The following is a 24,809-nucleotide window of genomic DNA, read 5'->3' on the forward strand; positions in this document are numbered from 1 at the left end:
ATCAATGAAATTAACCTTTGCAAGAATGTTCTTTTAATATTTGTTGTGTGTGCTAATTTCTCTTGTGTTTTTTTGACACATTAGATGACATTTAGATAGTTATTACATTACATAATCAAAGGGTGTTCATATAGGTAAATCATTATGGTGTTTGATAAGGAATTATTAAATGTTTTGTTATACAACAATCTATGTTTTAGTAAAGACATATATTGGCCCATGCACTCTGCATTTAGGAAAAACCTTTTGCGTGAGCATGTTGGACCAGTTATGTTCCAGTTGGATGGAGTCTTATCCCAGGTGGCACTAATGCTGTTGCTCTTGTTGCTCTTGTGAGCAACCTGCTACTGCCTAAGGAGAGTGGTTGAAATTTGTTTTGGATAACTGTGTCAGCGATGTAAGCCTGTGGTGGTGGCCGTTGTAAACGCCATGTATTTTTAGTAGCTACAAGCATTGCATGATGAGCAGTGATGTATCATCATGCATAATGGCAAAATTAGACCTGTGCTCTGCCACTGCATGTCCACGACACCGACTCAGCCAACTCTAACCTTTTTATTATAGGCTACTGTGGGTTGGTCCCGATTTTAACCCTATCTAAGTAAGTAATTGCATGATTTTCATATTTAATATTCACATTGACTGTCTAGCCTACTCCTATCGATATATTTTGAATGACTCTATGTATGCCTACTGGCCTTAATCCAAGGAATGTTTTATTTCGTCACTAGGGAATGTTGCCAAACTCAAAGGCTGACGGCAAAAAGGAACTCAAGGACTTTGGAAGCGAACTTCGTCCATACACAAACTTGCAGCAAACCAAACATTCTTAAAACCAAGCATTCAACTGTTCTATCGGGGTGTTCAGTTGTTTGATGACTTTTGTAGGTGCTTCACTCGTTTGTAGGCTATAACCTTTAAATGAATATTAAACGTTAGGATAGGCCAACTAGAGGAGTTTCATAGGTGAAACAGGCAGCGCTTCTCTCCGGCAACGCATTTGCCATATTGGACACAGACCATTTTTACCATTGCACACTCTCAAGAGGAAGAAAAAACACGATTATAGTCCATCGACAGAACTCATCACTTCAGGCAGTTTCATTTTCGCCTTCATGAATGGTGAGCGCAAATCTGTCATGAAGGATATTTCTGCTGGCTATATGTCAAAATGTATGGATCCGTGAGCAAAATTTTAATCAAATGTTTTATTTATGAAATAACGACATATTCGTTTTCATAAACGTTTTTATTTAAACTGGGTAAATAGTGTGTGATTTAGGCTACAAACTTCTGACAAAAAACTGTTCAATTACGCAATAGGGCAATCCTCCTATTTTTTTAAGGCTCAGTCTAATTATTGCCTCATTGTTTTGTTAACTGGAATAGGGCTATGACTTTAAACACTTATTAATGTGGCCTACTTGATCAATTCCGTTTCTTAAACATTTTTTCAACTCTGACGGCCTATCAGCGTAAACGCCTTTTTTTGGACTATGGAGATTCCAGTTGGATTAGGAGGAGTTTGTGACTCCCCAAACATAGTTTTTCGCGGACCTTTCCAAAACGTTTTCCACAACGTGAAAGCTACACTGCCTAGTAACACTACTGTCACCGAAACCTTGGACTTTTCTAGTTCGTACAGTTTCATGCAGAATAAACACCCCTGGGAGATGCGCCAAACTAACCGGCAATCACCCCGAAAAGAAATATCGTCAGGGACGGCTCGCAATTCTGACATTGAAGTGAAGGAAGATGACAGTATTAGTTTTTCCAGAACACTCGAATCGGATGCAAGACGTATCCATTTTGCCAAAAGCTCAACAGGAAACAAAACCGGGTTTTCCTCTGTGAACGAATTAGACTATCCAAACGCGAATGGATACGGATCCGGTCGCCCTGGACCGTTAGCCTGCAACACTAAACAACAGTGCTGTCAACCAGCTGTGCCCCATCACGGAGTGGAGTTAAGTCCTAACAGTTACGCCCGTGTGGCGAACAGTTGTTCCAATTCTGCCTGCACAACCATATCAGAAACGGCGAGGGAGCTCTGCAACGCTGTCTCTGTGTCGCTGGGATTGACCATGGACTTGAATGAGATGAATGACCTGGGACCTAATTACGCACCATCCAGTGCAAATGACCAAAGTCAAGGCAACTATTTGTTTCAGGTGCCTCTATTGAATTGTTCTGGAGCTGAAGAAAACGTCTCCATTACAGAATACAAATGCCCTAGTGAGCGCAATGCCAGGCCACTACAAAGTGATACACGAGTTAAGATGTTTAAAAGTTCCCCAGCAAATGACCTTACAGAAGAAGTGGCGACCATGGAGCACCTTAGCTCCAGACATCCATCCACAGGTGAACAGGAATTTAGACTGAATGAAAAGAGTGATGACCCGACTTCAAAAGAAACAGAGAATTCTCTGAGTACAAGAGCACGCTCTGCATCTTGTCATTTTGACCCACTGTTGCCAGCACACTTGGCACACTTCAGTCAAACTGACCCAGACAGAATCTCGTCTCATGTCATCCCAGCTCATGTCTGTGAAACTGGAGAAACAATGGAGGACAAATATGCTGACTACTTACAACAACAGTACAGTGTCAAGATAAAATATGAGGCCATTAGTAATGAACCTGCCGGAACGTCATGGGGTTCTCAGTACAACGGGTATAATGACAATGACAACACACAATATGGACCGAGGCAGGGTATGAATCCATACAATGCGGGACCAGACTCCGGGTTCATTTGTAACCCTTATGAATATGAGCGGGGTGGTGGTCTGGTGCGCAGAGAGCGGCCAACTTCTGAGCAGTGGTATCCGGGCGGGATGCTAGGGAGGATGCCCTATCCCAACTCCCCGTACTTAAAGAATGAGGTCGGTGACTGGCTGGATGTCTCTTACACAGATGCCAGGTAAGAAGGTTATTAAAACTCACAAATTCACAAACACTTTACATTACAGTGCCCTTATTAAGGGGTAATTAACCTACATGTTTAAATGCAGTGTAACAAAGCAATCTTTCACCTGTCAAGTTTTACAATGTTATGGGCTGCATAATTCTTCATTCCCTCTTCCAACAGACTATCACAATGTACTTACTCTATAGTAGACTACTTTTATATTTATGATGTATTTGATCAAAAACAAAATCAACGACCCCATTGTCAAATGGTTATATTGCAAATTATATAGTGCGCTGTATTGTATTATCTTCATGAATGTACAACATCAGTAGTAACAATGACTTCTGCATGAGTTAGACCACTATTGATTCTGAAAAGGATAGCTGTGAATAGTGTTGAAGGAACAGAAAAAAGACCACATTTTACCAGTTCAGATTTTTTAAACATAGAGGAATTGCAAAGTTTCACCTCCATATCTTCATGATCACACTCCAGTCAGCTTTGGGGTTTCCCATTGATGCACATGTCTTTCTCTCAGGGACTTTGCAGACAAGGCAAACAAGGTAATTTGTTAGCCACTTGCTCATTACAGCAAATAAAGATGTTATCAGCCTACTTTGTAGCCTACTTTGAGCATCTATAGGTATAAGCTCTGAATAGTGTATGCCCAGAGTGCTTGTCTGTTTTGCTTTTTTAAACAGGACGTTCTAGGCTTCGTTAGAACTTATGTAAATAATGTTGTGTGTATATCTTTGTCCTCTGATTTAATTGGACACAAAGCCACAAGCCACATGACTTAAGTATTTGTTGTGTACAGATCCATGGAACAGTTCTCAACAGTAAAATAATACATTTGTTAGGCTACTTTGAAGTGTTTCCAACATATATTTGGTCAACCTGCATGTAGAATGTGCAACTAATATCATGCAAAATCTCTGCAAAGTAAGCATTGCATTTGTAGTGTCTATATTACACTGAGTACAGTCCTTGAGCAAATGCTAGTTGTCTTAATGTTTTACTCACAGTGGTTTGATGCTTGGTGTAGTTGTAGTAGGATGGATAAAATGACGCGAAAGAGAGCCCTTATTGGACCAAGCATGGTCTGAAGTTCCGTGATCAGGATCATTGCGCAATACTAGAATCCCAGTTTTTACTATTCAATATCTGGTTTTGCATATTGTTTAAGTTTGAGAAGCAGGAATCTCAAATTACCAGAAAACAGACATTTACTTCCTTTCTGAGCTAATTTTTTAGCAAATATCTGAGCAAATGTTGCTAAATATTCTTGTTACTCTCACCTGGAGGTTGACACACTCATTTAACTTCCTGCTCTTTATTTCTGAGGAAAGGTTGCTAAATGAAAGCTGTAACCGTATAGTGTAATGTATATGGTGTACATCATTTTCATTCAACAGTACTGTATGTGCTCAGAAATTTGCCCAGAGAGGTAGTAAAATCAATCTCAACTTTAAAGGGGAACTGTAATGTTTCAAGAACTTATCATGTAGCCTACAGAGTAAGAGGAAGACATTATATACAGACTAGATGCTCTGTGAAGATTGACTTCTAAGAGTCAGTAACAATTCAATGAACAGACTTTAATCTTACACACAAGACATCACATACCCTAACACTGAATGGAGGGAGAATCTGTTATCGGTCCAGCCACAATGTTTTTCATTTCACTCCAAAAATAGCTACCGATGTTCTCAACTCCCATATATTCAGAACAAGAAATGCTATAAAATCATGTTTACAGTATAAACTGTTTACTAACATGATCATATGAGACGTGGACCTCTATTAATTTAAATTCAGGAAATATCTCAAACAAATTTCTTCCTTCCTGCCCTGTGAGAAATCTTTCTCTAAATCAGACTGATTTGGTGTTCAAATGTGATTACACAATATGCAGTAATCACATAATAATACAGTTGGACACATCCATTCCTTCTGTAAAGCTTGTTAAAGTAAAATACTAATTGTATGTGCCATTTGTAAGCACGAGAAATGATCATGAAGATATTAAGACATCATTTTTAGATGTGGGTTGAGAGACATGTCTCTGTCTGCAACTTGAAACTCAGCGATACAGCAATTATGTTCAACCAGAAGACAAAGAAGCATCTCTATAATATCTGTTAAAGGGAGAATTATTTCTCTAATTTCAGGATAATAGTGCATCTTTGGTTCCCTTACTTGTTGATTAATTTTGCCCTGTAGTTTTCTAATTTGCTACTTGCATTTACAAGATGTTTCTAAGATATTGAAGTGGTATTGAAATTATAATCAAACAATTGCATGTATTGTAATGGGTCAGATTTGCAGGTTTGCGTGTATTTCTCATTTCCACATTGTCACAAATATGTACATTTAGGACTACTTTGATTAATGTCATGAGATAGAGAAAGTTCTATATAAGGTAACTATGGTGACGTACTTTACTGTCCGTTTGACAGCAACCCAACATTATTCATACACATGGCCTTATTTTAGAATCCCTTTGTCTCTCTTGGAGAGCTCATCTCTATACGTTTTAACATGGTCTAATAGGCCCATTATAACTCATCCCTAGCTTGAGTTCCCATGTGAATTTCATTGTTTATTGAATTACCCCCCATAGACAAAATAGTATTGTCTCTGTCAGAAAATGCTTCACAGTGTGGCATTGACACTTACATTGTTCTGAGCTGCAGTATAACAGCAGTAACTACAATTCAACCAAACATAGACCTAATACATCACATTAGGTGCTTTTAAGTACACCCTTCTGGTGTACATTGTGTGTATACGTTCCTAGAAATATAGCCAGCTTGTTACTGTGAAGGTACAACCAGACCATGTATTTTCAATTACACATGATGTTCTTGTGTGCGGGCGGCAGGTAGCCTAGCGGTTAAGAGCGTTGGGCCAGTAACCGAATAAGCGCTGGTTTGAATCACCAGGCCGGGAAGATGTAAAAATCTGCCATTCTGTCCATGAGCGAGGCAGTTAACCCCCAACAACAAGTGCTGCCCGGGCGGCAATGATGTCAATTATGGCAGCTCCAGCATCTTTCTGATTCAGAGGGGTTGGGTTAAATGCAGAAGACACATTTCGGTTGAATGCATTCAGTTGCGCAACTGACTTGGTATCCCCCTTTCCCCATTGTAATAGCTTCCTCGGTTGGATGGTTGTATAAGCAATGTACTGTATGATCCAAGGGTATATATTATTTGAATAGACTGGAACTACACTATATTTACAAAATTATATGGACACCCCTTCAAATTAGTGGATTCAGCTATTTCAGTCACACCCATTGCTGACAGGTGTATAAAATCAAGCACATAGCCATGCAATCTCCATAGACAAACATTGGCAGTAGAATGGCCTTACTGAAAAGCTCAGTGACTTTCAACTTGTCATTGTCATAGGATGCCACCTTTCCAACAAGTCAGTTTGTCAAGTTTCTGCCCTGCTAGATCTGCCCCAGTCAAATGTAAAAGTTGTTATTGTGAAGTGGAAACGTCTAGGAGCAACAACGGCTCAGCTGCAAAGTGGTAGTCCACACAAACTCACAGAATGGGACCGCCGAGTGCTGAAGCGCGTAGCGCGTAAATAAAAACTGTCCTCAGTTGCAACACTCATTAACGAGCTACAAACTCCCTCTGGAAGCACGGTCAGCACAAAAACTGTTCGTCGGGAGCTTCATTTAATGGGTTTCCATTGCCGAGCAGCCGCACACAAGCCCAAGATCACCATGCACAATGCCAAGCATCGGCTAGAGTGGCGTAAAGCTCCCCGGAGCAGTGGAAACATGTTCTCTGGAGTGATGAATCACACTTCATCATTCTGACAGTCCGAACTGTGTTTGGCGGATGCCAGGAGAATGCTACCTGCCCCAATGCGTAGTGCCAACTGTAAAGTTTGGTGGAGGAGGAATAATGGTCTGAGGCTAGACCCTTCAGTTCCAGTGAAGGGAAATCTTAATGCTACAGCATACAATGACATTCTAGATTATTCTATGCTTCCAACTTTGTGGCAACAGTTTGGGGAAGGCCCTTTCCTGTTTCAGCATGACAATGCTCCCGTGCACAAAGCGAGGTCCATACAGAAATGATTTGTCGAGATCGGTGTGGAAGAACTTGACTGGCCTGCAAAAAGCCCTGACCTCAACCCCATTGAACACCTTTGGGACGAATTGGAATGTCGACTGTGAGCCAGGCCTAATCGCCAAACATCAGTGCCCCGACCTCACTAATGCTCTTGTGGGTAAATGGAATCAAGTCCCCGCAGTAATGTTCCAACATCTAGTAGAAAGCCTTCCCAGAAGTGTGGAGGCTGTTATAGCTGCAAAGGGGCGACCAACTCCATGTTAATGCCCATCATTTTGAAATGAGATGTTCCACGAGCAGGTGTCCACATACTTTTGGTCAAGTAGTGTTTCACCAACCACGTTACATAGATGTTAGAGGGTAAAGGGTACAGTGCCTATAGAAAGTCTACACCCCTCTTGGATTTCTTCACATTTTGTTACAAGTACAAGTAGGATTAAAATTGATTTAATTGTTATTTTTTTTGTCAACGTTCTACACAAAATATACTAATGTCAGTGGAAGAAATGTACAAAAATTTGTTTAAGATGAATTTAAAAATAAACACTAATATACCTTGATTACAGCTTTGAGTCTTCATCAGTAAGTCTCATTAGAGCTTTGCATACCCGTATTGTGCAATATTTGCCCATTATTCTTTTCCCAATTTTTCAAGCTCTGTCAGGGTTTTGGGGATAATGACTAGACTGCAATTTACAAGTCTTGCAATATATTTTCAAGCAGATTTAAGTCTAAACTGTAACTTGGCCACTCAGGAACATTCACTCCCTTTTTGAGCAACTCCAGTGTCGATTTGGCTTTGTGTTTGTTGTAGGTTATTATCAAATCAAATCAAACTTTCGGTCTGGTTGGCCATCCGGTTGGCCATTTTGATTAGTTGTTCAGCAGTCTTATGGCTTGGGGGTCAGTCTATGACTTTGGTGACTGGAGTCTTTGACCATTTTTGGGCCTTCCTCTGACACCGCCTAGTATATAGGTCCTGGATGTCAGGAAGCTTGGCCCCAGTGATGTACTTGGGCCAAACGCATTACCCTCTATAGCGCCTTACGGTCAGATGCTGAGCAGTTGCCATACCAGGCAGTTATGCAACCGGTCAGGATGCTCTCGACAGTGCAGCTGTAGAACTTTGAGAATCTGGGGACTCATGCCAAGTCTTTTCAGTCTCCTGAGGGGGAAAAGGTGTTGTCGTGCTGAATCAGGTTAGGATTCCTCTAGGATTTTGCCTGTACTTAGCTCCAGCCCGTTTCTTTTCATCCTGAAAAACTCCCCAGTCTTTGCAGATGTCAAGCATACCATTCCCATGATGGAGCCACCACCATGCTGTGATGTGTTGTTGGATTTGCCCCAAACATAAGGCATTGCATTTAAGCCAAAAAGTGTATTTCTTTGCCGTGTTTGTTGCAATATTAGTTTAGTGCCTTGTTGCATACATATGCATGTCTTGGAATTTTTATTCTGTATATTTGTGTTCGTCTTTTCACTCTGTCATTTAGGGCATTATTGTAGAGTCACGACAATGTTGTTGATCCACCCATCACAGCCATTGAACTCTGTCGCTGTTCTAAAATCACCAATGGCCTCATGGTGACATCCCTAAGCAGTTTCCTTCCTGTCCTTTAGCTCAGTTCAGAAGGAAGACTGCATCTCTGTGTCTGGGTGGTTTGATACATCATCCATCCATATACAATTTTTTACTTGACCGTGCTTAAAGAGATATTCAATGTCTGATTTGTTATTTTTCCCCTTCTATCAATCACTGTCCTTATTTATGAGGCTTTAAAAAGCTCCCTGGTCTTTTAGTTGAATCTGTGCTTGAAATTCAATACTTGACTGAGGGACTTTACAGATATTTTAGGTGCAGTATGTGGAACAGAGGAAGGGGCAGTCATTCAATTTAACTTGACATATAACAAAATATCATTTGTTAAGCCAAATTTGACTTCTGAACTCTTTTAGGCTTGCCTCAACAAAGGGGATGAATACTTATGCAGGGACTATATGGTAGTTATTTCATTTGTATAATTATTTTTTCACTTTGACATTATGGAGTATTTTGTGTGGATCAATGACACAAAAATTACAATTACTTCTATTTCAATCTCACTTTGTAACACAACAAAATGTGAAAAAAGTAAAACAAATATAGACTTTCTATATGCACTGTAAATGTTAAAATTGGCCAGTAATAATATATATAATGTATATTATCAAATGAGAATATATACTGTAGTTCCAAAAAGGTCAGTACAGTGAGTAAATAGGAACATGGAAGTGTTGAAAAACAAGATAGACCTCAAAAAGGCTTGTTAGGCAAAGGGTCAATTAAGTTGTCCATTTCTGTTGCAGCAATTATGCTCTGTTTGGTGTGAAAATAGATTTTTGCCTTACTCAGCAGTCACTGGCACCTAACACTTGTATTTTTGGGCTGCTACTTACCTTTAGCTGTCATCACCATGCCTATTTGCATATTTTTAACTATTGATGAAGATGAAGTTGTTCTACATTTTCCACATTATAGCAGCCAACCGTGTTTCCACCCAATATCACACAGGCGGTATAGTTCTTTACACTGTAAGTTTCAGGTTTAAAATAACAGTACAAATAGTTACCACCACATTACATTGACCATATTTACTTAACATTTCAGGGTGAGGGTTTGAGTTTGTAGTTACATTGAAAAATAACTACAACACCTGTTCTTTCCATGACATGATGACCAGGTGAGTCCAGGTGAAGCTATGATCCCTTATTTATGTCACTTGTTAAATCCACTTCAATCAATATAGATGAAGGGGAGGAGATAGTTTAAAGAAGGATTTTTAAGCCTTGAGACAATTGAGACATGGATTGAGTAAGTGTGCCAGTCAAGACAAAAGATTTAAGCGCCTTTGAATGGGGTATGGTAGTAGGTGTCAGGCACACCGGTTTGTGTCAAGAACTGCAACGCTAGTGGGTTTTTCATGCTCAACAGTTTGCCATGTGTATCAAGTCCATGTGTATCAATAGTGTGTATCAATAGTCCACCACCCAAAGGACATCCAGCTAACTTGACACAACTGTGGGAGGCATTGGAGTCAACAACGCTTTTGACACCTTGTAGAGTCCATGCCCAGACGAATTGAGGCTGTTCTGAGGGAAAAATAGGGGGTGCAACTAAATATTAGGAAGGTGTTCCTAATGTTTGGTATACTCAGTGTATATGCCACTGACTTAGAAGGCATGTGCGCACGTGTGCTCTTTTTGAGAACAAAGGGCTGGATGCACTAATGCTCAGTAGGCCACTGCTGATGTTGATGACCTAACCATCCGATCCACTCATGGTGAATTTACCTGAGATTCTAAATTACTCTCCAAATTGCACCTTAAGCGTGCAAGTGCTGTGCTAATGACGATTCATATGTCAGCCACACACCACTCACAGTGTATTATCTGGATTCCACAGTCTGAAATGTCTAAGTGTTATGATGCAAGATTTATATCAGATCTGGAACTTACAAACCATATGGCTATTACAGTTGCTCCAATTGGCTTATGGGCTACATTCTTCATATCAGCCCTCCTCTACTCCAGCCAATAAGCTTACATAAAATACAGAATAGCTTATTTTGCTCATGTTGAGTAGTCATTCACTTAGGCTACATTTCATCGGGGGAAATGTTAGATGTCTGGGTTAGATGGGGTGGGTACAAAGAACATCTGCAAAATTCTGTGGGTACATGGCAGGTCTGTGACAGAGTGAACAGTAATTTCTGAAGGAATACAATATAAACGTTTCTTGTTTGTTATCCTCAATGATTTTGACAATACAATTTATATGTGGAGATTTTTCTGTGTTGTCAAAATGGTCAGAACCAGTCTGGGTGAAAGGAATTCTACTTTTCTAACCTTTTTCCGTTTCCCCCCTGCTTTGCCATGCCATGCCCCAGTTTACATTCATATTCTTACGCCATGTTGACATCCACAGGATATGCCATCAACAATATAATGTTCAGAAGCATTATCATCATCACATATCCTCATTTTGGATTTCCAACAATTCCAATTATTTCCTTAAAGGTTTATAGCTAAAGTGGATAAGAGCAGCATAGAGTAACATTTATATCCTTGCATTGATTACATTAATAATTTCATCACACATTTGAAGTACCTACATTTATTACTGATTTATGATTAACCAGATCAGTCACTCTCAATATCTATGGATTAATTAACCAGTATTTCCCCTAGTTTTGTCAATGATCATGGAAGGGGTGTGTGTGGCTAATTTCCAGGAAAACAAATTTCATGCAATCCCATGCATTTTGCTGTGGCTAATTCTGTGTTCTTATGCTCAAATAGTATAACAAAACCAATCGGGACCCCCTGGGCATGTGCCCTGTGTGCCCCGTCAGTAATCCAGCCATGACAAAAAATACTTTTAAATACATTATTTTTAGGATGTTCAATTCTCCCTTAGTGTCTAGCTTTATTTGGGTGATTTCTAGTTCTCAAAGATTATATTATTTTAAATTATATAGTTTAATTATCTTTTCTACATACTTCCTGTCTGGCTTTAGGAACAATTTAGTGGTGCGCTGCTGCTTAGTGAACATATGGGAAACACTGAATTACTTCAATCTCCCAGTAACATCAGACCAGGTCATCAGAACAGAATTATACTCATCATATTAAGGCACTGAAACTGAGCTTTGTGCTTTATTCTCTAACAGCTGGCTTTTCTGGCTCTAGATTCTGACCAAGAGCCAGTGGGCATTTAGCCTACTGCTGATACTGTAGAGAGGACTGTTTTGCTGCTTGGTTATAAGCTTTGTCCTTGTGTTTTTTACATAGAGCCTTGACACCTAACGCTATACGTCATTGAGGTATAGTTATGTCTGTACACACTGTCCAATCTCTTCCTGTGCTGACAGCTGCAGTAGAGCACCCCTCTTGCCCCCCTTGGCCCTGGCACTGCTGTTCACACCTTTCCCACACTCTCAAGTCATCACACCCTCTGCCCAGCTCTGATTAGAAATCAGATACATTCTTACCCAGTCTGGTTCACCCGATGAGGATCTCACTCAGAAACTGTGAATCTGAGGGAGAAAAGTGAAAATGCTTAAATAATCTGGATCTGTGAATCAAATGAACTTTTCACTAAATATAAAGAACCACACAAATAGGGTATACACTTGATGGCAGTAGTATTGCACATAAGGCCTCAATGTGAGGAGTCGTATAGAATGCCAGCCAGAGGCAATCACGTTTAATTTTGATCAGGGACCATGGTCCAGATTGGGTTTCAGCTTTTGTGTGGGGTGTTAAGTGTCAGTGGCGTATACACTGAGATACCAAACATTAGGAACACCTTCCTAATATTGAGTTGCACCCCTCCCCCCCGTTGCCCTCAGAACAGCCTCAATTTGTTGGCATGGACTTTACAAGGTGTCAAAAGCATTCCATAGGGATGCTGGCCCATGTTGACTCCAATGCTTCCCACAGTTGTGTCAAGTTGGCTGGATGGCCTTTGGGTGGTGGACCATTCTTGATACACATGAGAAACTGTTGAGTGTGAATCAATCAAACCGGTGCACTTGGCACCTACTACCATACCCAGTTCATAGGCGCTTAAATATTTTGTTTTGTCCATTCACCCTCTGAATGGCACACATATACAATCCATGTCTCAAGGCTTAAAATCCTTCCTTAACCATTCTCCTCCCCTTCATCTACACTGATTGAAGTGGATTTAACAAGTGACATAAATAAGGGATCATAGCTTTCACCTGTATTCACCTAGTCAATCTATGTCATGGAATGTGTGTGTTTTGTATAGTCAGTGTATATCACAATGTTTATTTTTTTTAGCAAAATAACAACTTGCTTAAGCGAGCGACGTGCTTTTCATAATGTTAGCAATTGTTTTGTGCTTGTCAATTTGTCATATCATGACAATCAAGCTCTGCTGTTACACTATTGTAGTTTTGATTCATTTGAATATTCCATTAGTCCATTCTCAATGGTTTCACCCCTGAAGGAAAAATTACAGGCCTCAAGCATTAGGTTATGGTCACTTCTGTTAAAATGTCAGGAAACAACTTATCAGAGTGTATGTAGTGGCAAAAGAGAGAGGCAGAGGGTAATAGGAACACATGTGCTTATTGAAGGATGCTGTTGAGTAATTATGTACTGTTTGTTTGTGATGTTTCTAAAAGCCTTTAATATGTTCCTAAAGGTTTGAGGGTGGCAGAGACCACATGTTCCCCATGGAGTTCTTCTTCCCGCCCCAGAGGACCTGTCTGATCTGTGCAGATGAAGCATCTGGCTGCCACTATGGAGCGCTAACCTGTGGCAGCTGCAAAGTGTTCTTCAAGAGAGCTGCAGAAGGTAAGACTTGATAAAGTAATATGCCATTGCACCTCTCCACACAGAAGAAAGAGCAGAGCATCAATGGTGGAAATGGGATCCATAAACCAGATTCACCTCTCATGCTTTTTGGAAATAATGTATTAGATATAATGATGCCGTAAGAAACATAGTTCTTAATCTCTATGTATTTCAAAGGAAAATACCCATAGTATTGACATGGTTTATTTGGAATATGGAATAAAACCAATCTATGTACATTTTTTACAAAATTGCCAGAAGTTACATTCATCCTCGTCTACCCATCTGGGAAATCCTCATATGGAAAGTCATTACATTTTTTCAGTGAATCCTGTGAGTCATATGACATATGAAATCCTGTTTCTGAGTAAAAGCTCATGATTATGAGCAGGGATGGGCACAGCTAATCGAATATCCAGATATCTGCCCTGCCATAGGTATGCTACTTTTCCCACTTCAAATAGCAATTACAGTCACGCACCTCACCAGAAACTCCCAGCGCATAAAAGGGTTAGTTGTTTAGCAACAAAACCGACGTTTGCGCAACTATGGGGCAAAACAGACAGGGTTGGCTTAGATTGTTGACAACATGTAAACTACACTGAACAAAAATATGAACACAACATGTTCCATGAGCTGAAATAAAAGATCCCAGAAAATGTTCCATATGCACAAAAAGCTTATTTCTCTCAAATTTTGTGCACAAATTTGTTTACATCCCTTCTAGTGAGCATTTCTACATTGCCAAAATAATCCATCCACCTGACAGGTGTGGCATATCAAGAAGCTGATTAAATAGCATGATCATTACTAGGGTTGCATATTTTGGGGAATATTCAGAGATGGAAACTTATATGGGAATTAATGGAAATATATGCAAATTGATATGAATACCATTTAAATGTAGATGTTTTTTTGCATTGGATATATTTACCATATCATATGGAGACAGAAACATAAACCTTTTACCTGATCATAAGTAGACATATTTGCAAATTATTAAATCCTTCCAATAGAAATTTAAAAAACAATTTAGTTACGAATTTAACTTTAATTAAAGGAGTTGATTCTTCACATGGGATGATTTCACCGAACAACAAAAGAAAGGGAATATTAAATGATCCCCAATGATCTATCACATCTCCCAAAAACGTTTTCAACATACACCTGTAAAAAAGAAGTCTAGAAACTGAAGCTTTGGTGGTCTTTCTCTCAGGCTTCCATGTCTTCTCCCTGGATCTCCTTAATGTCCACTTCTTGAACATCAAACTCGGAGGCCTCATCTTCACTGTCACTTTCCAACCTTGTTGAGGATGGCTCATTGTCAGGCTCAAAAAGCAATCCACAAAGTCCCTTCCACCAGGTGGTTGATGAGATATGTTGGCACGACTGCCATATTGCATCTCCATCCCAAAGCCCTTGCTTTGGAAGTGTACTTTGCCAGACTGCCAAGAACCTTGCTCTCATCCAGGCCAAGGTGACGAGACACAGTAGTGATGACACCATAGGCCTTGTTGATCTCAGCACCAGACAGGGTGCTCTTACTTGGGGTCCAACATGTACGCTGTGGCATATATGGGCTTCAGGCAGAAGTCTTAAAGCTTTTTGATGTATTTTAGAACTGCAGTTTCCTCTGCTTGGAGCAACAGTGAAGTGGACAGGGCAGTACGGATTTCTTCTCTTACATCTGCAAGCAGAGTCTGAACACCAGACAGGATGGCATTGTCTCCCTCAATCTGTGCAATAGCTACTGCTATAGGTTTCAGGAGTTTCAGGCTGCTTACCACCCTCTCCCAAAATACATCATCCAGGAGGATCCTCTTGATGGGGCTGTCTATATCGTCAGACTGTGATATGGCCATTTCTTGGAGAGACTCCTTCCCCTCCAGGAGACTGTCAAACATAATGACAACAGGTGTTGCTGGGCAGCTTCAATGTGGTGCTCTTATTCTTCTCACTTTGCTTGGTGAGGTAGAGTTCTGCTATAACTTGATGACCCTTCACATACCTAACCATTTCCTTGGCTCTCTTGTAAAGTGTATCCATTGTTTTCAGTGCCATGATGTCCTTGAGGAGCAGATTCAATGCATGAGCAGCACAGCCAATGGGGGTGATGTGAGGGTAGGACTCCTCCACTTTAGACCAAGCAGCCTTCATGTTCGCAGCATTGTCTGTCATCAGTGCAAATACCATCTGTGGTTCAAGGTCATTGATGACTGCCTTCAGCTCATCTGCAATGTAGAGACCGGTGTGTCTGTTGTCCCTTGTGTCTGTGCTCTTGTAGAATACTGGTTGAGGGGTTGAGATGATGTAGTTATTTTTTCCTTGCCCACGAACATTCTACCACCCATCAGAGATGATTGCAATACAGTCTGCTTTCTCTATGATTTGCTTGACCTTCACTTGAAGTCTGTTGAACTCTGCATCCAGCAAATGAGTAGATAAAGCATGTCTGGTTGGAGGGGTGTATGCTGGGAGAAGAACATTCAGAAATATCTTCCAATACATATTGCCTGTGAGCATCAGAGGTGAACCAGTTGCATACAGAGCTCAAGCAAGACATTCATCAGCATTTCTCTGACTACGTACCTCCACTGAGTCAAAAACACTTCTGATTCCAGGAGGACCATGAGCAGTTGCTATCGATAAGGTGTCTGATTCATAATTTTTACCCCGAATAGAAGTAGAGCGACTTTTGTCAGAGGTTGATTGTTGTGAGTTCTGAGGGAACTTTGTGCACTTGGCCAGGTGATTCTGTATCTTTGTTGCCTTCTTCACATATGATTTGGCACAGTATTTGCAAATGTACACAGCTTTTCCTTCTACATTAGCTGCAGTGACATGTCCCCACACATCAGATAGTGCACGTGGCATTTTCCTGTAAAGATTAGGAAAAAATTAGTAAAAATAAATACAATTCCATGTACAGATAAATAGTTAAGCAGATAGATTAAACAACTTCTTTGTAAGGTAAATGTTATAAAATGAAACATGTATGGAAACAGGTGAATTAACACTCTTCAGTTAGCAGGCTCAAGCAAGCTAAAACCCACATGGTAGCAAAAACTAACTAGCAGAAAATGTTAACAAGTTAGAAATGATTTAAACACACTTTGCTGTAGGCTACTATTTACTAGTTAACAAAAAAATTATGTATGTCAGATAAAATATATTAACCCCTACCCTACCAGAAAGCATGTAGTCCTTGGCTCAGACAGTGTGGGCTCAATAGCATCTCATTAGTGTGCAAGATCTTGAGAATCAGCTGTACATGTGATGGAATAGTGCACTTCACATGTGATGGAAGAATGCACTGTGCATGCAGAGGGTTGCAATTCCATTGAATTGGGGATAGTTTAACCAAAATATGCACATCGGGCACCGCTCCCGAGCATACTACTCGCCAATGTCCAGTCTCTTGACAACAAGGTAGACGAAATCCGAGCAAGGGTTGCCTTCCAGAGAGATATCAGAGATTGTAACGTTCTTTGTTTCACGGATACATGGCTCACTCGGGATACGTCATCAGAGTCGGTACAGCCACCTGGCTTCTTCACACATCGCGCAGACAGAAACAAACATCTCTCTGGTCAGAAGAAGGGCGGGGTGTATGCCTTATGAATAACGAGACTTGGTCTGATCATAACAACATACTGGAACTCAAGTCCTTTTGTTCACCTGACCTAGAATTCCTTACAATTAAATGCCGACCGCATTATCTACCAAGAGAATTCTCTTCGATCATAATCACAGTAGTGTATATCCCGTCCCAAGCAGACACATCGGCAGCCCTGAAAGAACTTAATTTGACTCTATGTAAACTGGAAACCACATATCCTGAGGCTGCATTTATTGTAGCTGGGGATTTTAACAAGGCTAATCTGAAAGCAAGGCTCCCTAATTTTATCAGCATATCGAATGCGCGACCCGTGCTGGCAAAGCCCTGGATCATTGTTATTCTAACTTCCGCGATGCATATAAAGCCCTCCCCCGCCCCCCTTTCGGAAAAGCTGACCACGACTCTATTTTGTTGCTCCCAGCCTATAGACAGAAACTAAAACAGGAAGTGCCTGTGCTCAGGTCTGTTCAACGCTGGTCCGACCAATCGGATTCCACGCTTCAAGATTGCTTCGATCACGTGGACTTCGATCATGTTCCACATAGCGTCGGACAATAACATTGATGAATACGCTGATTCGGTGAGCGAGTTTATTAGCAAGTGCATCGGTGATGTTGTACCCACAGCGTCTATTAAAACATTCCCCAACCAGAAACCGTGGATTGACGGCAGCATTCGCACAAAACTGAAAGCGAGAAACACTGCTTTTAATCAGGGCAAGGTGACCAGAAACATGACCGAATACAAACAGTGTAGCTATTCCCTCCGCAAGGCAATCAAACAAGCTAAGTGTTAGTATAGAGACAAAGTAGAGTCGCAATTCAATGGCTTAGACACGAGAGGTATGTGGCAGGGTCTACAGTCAATCACGGACTACAAAAGGAAAACCAGCCCCATCGCGGACAACGATGTCTTGCTCCCCGACAAACTGAACAACTTCCTTTGCTTTGAGGACAACACAGTGCCACTGACACAGCCCACTACAAAAACCTGCGGGCACTCCTTCACTGCAGCCAACGTGAGTAAAATATTTAACCCTCGCAAGGCTGCCAGCCCAGACGGCATCCCAAGCCGCGTCCTCAGAGCATGCGCAGACCAGCTGGCTGGTGTGTTTACGGACATATTCAATCAATCCTTATCCCAGTCTGCTGTTCCCACATGCTTCAAGAGGGCCACCATTGTTCCTGTTCGCAAGAAAGCGAAGGTAACTGAGCTAAATGACTATCGCTCCGCAGCACTCACTTCCGTCATCATGAAGTGCTTTGAGAGACTAGTCAAGGACCATATCACCTCCACCCTACCTGACACCCTAGACCCACTCCAATTTGCTTACCACCCCAATAGGTCCACAGACGACGCAATCACAATCACACAGCACACTGCCCCAACCCATCTGGACAAGAGGAATACCTATGTAAGAATGCTGTTCATAGACTACAGCTCAGCATTTAACACCATAGTACCCTCCAAATTCGTCATTTAGCTCGAGACTCTGGGTCTCGACCCCGCCCTGTGCAACTGGGTCCTGGACTTCCTGATGGGCCGCCTCCAGGTGGTGAGGGTAGGTAACAACATCTCCACCCTGCTGATCCTCAACACTGGGGCCCTACAAGGGTGTGTTCTCAGCCCTCTCCTGTACTCCCTATTCACCCATGACTGCGTGGCCATGCACGCCTCCAACTCAATCATCAACTTTGCAGACAACACTACAGTGGTAGGCTTGATTACCAACAACGACGAGACGGCCTACAGGGAGGAGGTGAGGGCCCTCAGAGTGTGGTGTCAGGAAAATAACCTCACACTCAATGTTAACAAAACAAAGGAGATGATCGTGGACTTCAGGAAACAGCAGAGGGAGCAGCCCCCTATCCACATCGACAGGACAGCAGTGGAGAAGGTGGAAAGTTTTAAGTTCCTCAGCGTACACATCATGGACAAACTGAAATGGTCCTCCCACACAGACAGCGTGGTGAAGAAGGCGCAGCAGCGCCTCTTCAACCTCAGGAGGCTGAAGAAATTTGGCTTCTCACCAAAAACACTCAAACTTTTAGAGATGCACAATCGAGAGCATCGTGTCGGGCTGTATCACCGCCTGGTGCGGCAACTGCTGCTGTTAGGTTAGATTACTTGTTGGATATTACTGCATGGTCGGAACTAGAAGCACAAGCATTTCGCTACACTCGCATTAACATCTGCTCACCATGTGTATGTGACAAATAAAGTTTGATTTGATTTGAAGACCTAGAATTGCCTTATGTGTAACCCACAGAAAAGGTTCACTGTTATAAGCTAACTTTTTTGATGAATTTAAGCAATATCCCCCAAATTTTCCCATGAAAATTTCAGAAAAATTGAAAAAAAGCTTCCGACCCTTTGCAACCCTAATCATTACACAGGGGCACCTTGTTCTGGGGACAATAAAAGGCCACTCTAAAATGTTTTGTCACACAACACAATGCCACGGGGCGGCAGGATAGCCTATGAACTTGCAACCTTCCGGTTACTAGTCCAAACCCCCGAGCTGACAAGGTCTTTCTGTCGTTCTGCCCCTGAACAGGCAGTTAACCCACTGTTCCTAGGCCGTCATTGAAAATAAGAATTTGTTCTTAACTGACTTGCCTAGTTAAATAAAGGTAAAATAAAATAAATAAAATAAATATGCTGACCGCAGGAATGTCCACCAGAGCTGTTGCCAGATAATTACATGTTAATTTCTCTACTATAAGCCTCCTCCAATGTTGTTTTAGAGATGGCAGTACGTCCAACCGGCCACACAACCGCAGACCACTTGTACAGCGTCGTGTGTGTATGGCGTCGCAGACCACGACGATGGCAATTTGTCAATGGCAATTTGAATGCACAGAGATACTGTGACAAGATCCTGAGGCCCATTGTTATACCATTCATCCGCCACCATCACGGCCCCATGTCACAATGATCTATACACAATTCCTGGAAGCTGAAAATGTCCCAGCTCGTCCATGGCCTGCATACTCACCAGACATGTCACACATTGAGCATGTTTGGGATGCTCTGGATTGATGTGTGCAACAGCGTGTTCCAATTCCCGAAAATATCCAGTAACTTCGCACAGCCATTGAGGAGGAGTGGTACATCATTCCACAGGCCATAATCAACAGCCCTATCAACTGCGAAGGAGATTATCTCAGCTCACTGGTCACCATAGCAACACCCACCCGTAGCACGCGCTACAGCAGGTATATTTCACTGGTCATCCCCAAAGCCAACACTTCTTTGGCCGCCTTTCCTTCCAGTTCTCTGCTGCCAATGACTGGAACGAATTGCAAAAATTACTGAAGCTAGAGTCTTATATCTCTCTCTCCAACTTTAAGCATCAGCTGTCAGCAGCTTACCGATCAGTGTACCTGTACACAGCCAATCTGTAAATAGCACATCCAACTACCTCATCCCCATATTGTTACTTATCCTCTTGCTCTTTTGCACCCCAGTATCTCTACTTGCACATCATCATCTGCATATATATCACTCGTGTTAATGCTAAATTGTAATTATTTCACCTCTATGGCCTATTTATTACCTTACCTCCCTAGTCTTCTACATTTGCACACACTGTACATAGATTTTTCTTTTGAATTATTGACTGTACGTTTGTTTATGTGTAACTCTGTGTTGTTTTTGTCACACTGCTTTTCTTTATCTTGGCCAGGTCGCAGTTGTAAATGAGAACTTGGTTAAATAAAGGTGAAAAAAAGAATGTGTCGGCATGAGGCAAATGGTGGTCAACTATTTGAAATTGTTGCATGTTGCATTCATATTTTTGTTCAGTATATAGATTCCAAATGATTATTGAAAACATCTGTAGCGGTACTATATGTAGCTGGTGTAGGGAGTCAGGCTCAGGACAGCAGATATGAGTAATAAAGTACTTTACTCAAAAAATACAAATATACAAGGCAACAATCATAGCCCACAAACACAGACTGAATTACAATAAACAATCACTCACGAACACAACATGGGGAACAGAGGGTTAAATAATAATCAAGTAATTGGTTGAGTGAAGCCAGGTGTGATAAGACAAAGACAGAACAAATGGAAACTGAAAAGTGGATCGGCGGTGGCTAGAAGGCCGGTGACGTCGGCCGCCGAACGCCGCCCGAACAAGGAGAGGGTCCGACTTCGGTGGATGTCGTGACAACATCAATACATTTGCACAATGAGCACTGGTTTTCTCTCAAATACATCATTACAGTTATTAGTTAACTAGCTAGTGAATTTTTTGCCATATTAGCATTGACATGAAATCAGTCAAAACACCTCAAAACAAGACATGGTATCAAGAACAAGATAAAACTATCTGAAACGAGCCACATACGATTCCCCACATGGCAGCTTCTTGTTGCTAGCTATCTGACCGTTCAGAATCCGTCTAATAGCATTGGCTTAATCAGCTTAATCTACCAATCAATTATCTCCAACAACATCTTCCCCCTAACCCTTCCCATACGTGTCTTGTGTGCGTACCTCTGTTTACAGAGCCACACCTTGCAGTTGTGTGATTCGCTAAAATGAAAGATGACGAATATAGAATTCTTTGGTCACTCCCACTAAGGCCAACTTTTAATTGCTGATAACCAAGATGTAACGGTTTTCTTTATGAGAAGGAGAGTCGGACCAAAATGCGGCGTGTCTATTGCAATCCATGTTTAATGAATTAACAGACTAAACACAAACACTACCAAAACAATAAACTTAACAAAACCCGAAACAGCCTATACTTGTGTATCCTAACACAGAACAATGACATCAGGACACTAAGGACAATCACCCACGACAAACTCAAAGAATATGGCTGCCTAAATATGGTTCCCAATCAGAGACAACGATAAACACCTGCCTCTGATTGAGAACCACTTCAGACAGCCATAGACTTAGCTAGAACACCCCACTAGCTACAATCCCCACACATACACACCACATACAAAAACCCATGCCACACCCTGGCCTGACCAAATAAATAAAGATAAACACAAAATACTTTGACCAGGGTGTGACAGAACCCCCCCCCTAAGGTGCGGACTCCCGAACGCACCTCAAAACAATAGGGAGGGTCCGGGTGGGCGTCTGTCCATGGTGGCGGCTCCGGTGCGGGACGTGGACCCCACTCAATCAATGTCTTAGTCCCTTCTCCTCGCGTCCCTGGATAGTCCACCCTCGCCGCCGACCATGGCCTAGTAGTCCTCACCCAGAACCCCACTGGACTGAGGAGCAGATCGGGACTGAGGGGCAGCTCGGGACTGAGGCAGCTCGGGACTGAGGGGAAGCTCAGGAGTGAGAGGAAGCTCAGGAGTGAGAGGAAGCTCAGGCAGGTTGATGAATCTACCTGGCTGGCTGGTGGTTTCGGCAGATCCTGGCTGACTGGCAGATCCTGGCTGACTGGCAGATCTGGAAGAGTCTGGTCGACTGGCAGATCTTGAAGAGTCTGGTCGACTGGCAGATCTGGAAGAGTCTGGTCGACTGGCAGATCTGGAAGAGTCTGGTCGACTGGCAGATCTGGAAGAGTCTGGTCGACTGGCGGATCTGGAAGATTCTGGTCGACTGGCGGATCTGGAAGATTCAGGTCGACTGGCGGATCTGGAAGAGTCTGGTCGACTGGCGGATCTGGAAGAGTCTGGTCGACTGGCGGATCTGGAAGATTCTGGTCGACTGGCGGATCTGGAAGAGTCTGGTCGACTGGCAGATCTTGAAGAGTCTGGTCGACTGGCAGATCTGGAAGAGTCTGGTCGACTGGCAGATCTGGAAGAGTCTGGTCGACTGGCAGATCTGGAAGAGTCTGGTCGACTGGCGGATCTGGAAGAGTCTGGTCGACTGGCGGATCTGGAAGATTCTGGTCGACTGGCGGATCTGGAAGATTCTGGTCGACTGGCGGATCTGGAAGAGTCTGGTCGACTGGCGGATCTGGAAGAGTCTGGTCGACTGGCAGATCTGGAAGAGTCTGGTCGACTGGCAGATCTGGAAGAGTCTGGTCGACTGGCAGATCTGGAAGAGTCTGGTCGACTGGCAGATCTGGAAGAGTCTGGTCGACTGGCAGATCTGGCTGCTCCATGCTGACTGGCGGCCCTGGCTGCTCCATGCTGACTGGCGGCCCTGGCTGCTCCATGCTGACTGGCGACCCTGGCTGCTCCATGCTAACTGGCAGCTCTGGCGGCTCCTTGCAGACTGGCAGCTCTGGCGGCTCCTTGCAGACTGGCAGCTTTGGCGGCATCCTGCAGACAGGCAGCTCTGGCGGCTCCTTGCAGACTGGCAGCTCCTTACAGACTGGCAGCTCTATGCAGACTGGCAGCTCCTTGCAGACTGGCAGCTCCTTGCAGACTGGCAGCTCCTTGCAGACTGGCAGCTCTATGCTAACTGGCAGCTCTATGCTAACTGGCAGCTCTATGCTAACTGGCAGCTCTGAACAGGCGGGAGACTCCGGCAGCGCTGTAGAGAAGGAAGGCTCTAACAGCGCTAAACAGGCGGGAGACTCCGACAGCGCTGGAGAGGAGGAGGGCTCCGACAGCGCTGGACAGGCGAGGCGCACTATAGGCCTGATGCGTGGTGCTGGCACTGGTGGTACTGGGCCGAGGACACGCACAGGAAGCCTGGTGCGGGGAGCTGCTACCGGAGGGCTGGGGTGTGGAGGTGGCACAGGATGGGTTAGACCGTGAAGGCGTACTGGAGATCTTGAGAGCGGTGCTGGCACAGGACGTGCAAGGCTAGGGAGGTGCACAGGAGGCCTGGTACGTGAGACTGGCACCATCTTAACCAGCCGACTAACACGCACCTCAGGACGAGTATGGAGCGCTGACCCAGGTGCCATCAAATCCCCGACACGCTCCGTCGGGCGAATTCCATGTTTAAAACACCAACACAGCAACTCCCTCATTTCTCTCTCCTCCAATTTCCCCATTAACTCCTTCACAGTCTCTGTTTCGCTCACCTCCAACACCGGCTCTGGTCTCCTCCTTGGCTCCTCACGATAAACAGGGAGAGTTGGCTCAGGTCTGGCTCCTGACTCTGCCACACTCTCCCTGAGCCCCCCCCCAAGAAATTTTTGGGGCTGACTATGGGGCCTCCGTCCGCGCCGCCTTGCTTGCTTCGCAAACTCCATTCTCCTATATCCTTCCGCGCACTGCTCCATCGAATCCCAGGCGGGCTCCGGCACTCTCCCTGGGTCGACCGCCCACCTGTCTATCTCCTCCCAAGAAGTATAGTCCATACTGTACTCCACTTTGGGCTGTTCTTGCCTGTTGACACGCTGCTTGGTCCCTTTGTGGTGGGTGATTCTGTAACGGTTTTCTTTATGAGAAGGAGAGTCGGACCAAAATGCGGCGTGTCTATTGCAATCCATGTTTAATGAATTAACACACTAAACACAAACACTACCAAAACAATAAACTTAACAAAACCCGAAACAGCCTATACTTGTGTATCCTAACACAGAACAATGACATCAGGACACTAAGGACAATCACCCACGACAAACTCAAAGAATATGGCTGCCTAAATATGGTTCCCAATCAGAGACAACGATAAACACCTGCCTCTGATTGAGAACCACTTCAGACAGCCATAGACTTAGCTAGAACACCCCACTAGCTACAATCCCCACACATACACACCACATACAAAAACCCATGCCACACCCTGGCCTGACCAAATAAATAAAGATAAACACAAAATACTTTGACCAGGGTGTGACACAAGACTTATATGTTCTGTGCACAACACAAACATTGCGAGCTACCAAGGCAAGCTAATCAGGCCTTTACTGACAATTAGAACTCATTAA

General features: G+C 43.0%; 1 protein-coding gene across 4 annotated transcripts in view; it reads left to right on the top strand.

Moving 5' to 3' along the window:
* Positions 1 to 439: 439 nt before the first annotated feature.
* Positions 440 to 24,809, top strand: part of ar-beta (androgen receptor beta) — a 55,836-nt gene continuing 31,466 nt past the window's right edge. For 2 of the 4 annotated variants that reach the window (XM_021617169.3, XM_090185833.1), the window contains exons 1-3: positions 440 to 601; positions 732 to 2,923; positions 13,226 to 13,377. In XM_021617169.3, coding sequence (XP_021472844.2) covers positions 1,497 to 2,923; positions 13,226 to 13,377 — 1,579 coding nt within the window. In that variant the 5' untranslated portion in view covers positions 440 to 601; positions 732 to 1,496. 4 annotated transcript variants of the gene reach the window in all.

The sequence above is a fragment of the Oncorhynchus mykiss genome, chromosome 10, assembly GCF_057628025.1.
Source record: "Oncorhynchus mykiss isolate SJ-2025 chromosome 10, ASM5762802v1, whole genome shotgun sequence".
In the NCBI taxonomy this organism is placed as follows: Eukaryota; Metazoa; Chordata; class Actinopteri; order Salmoniformes; family Salmonidae; genus Oncorhynchus; species Oncorhynchus mykiss.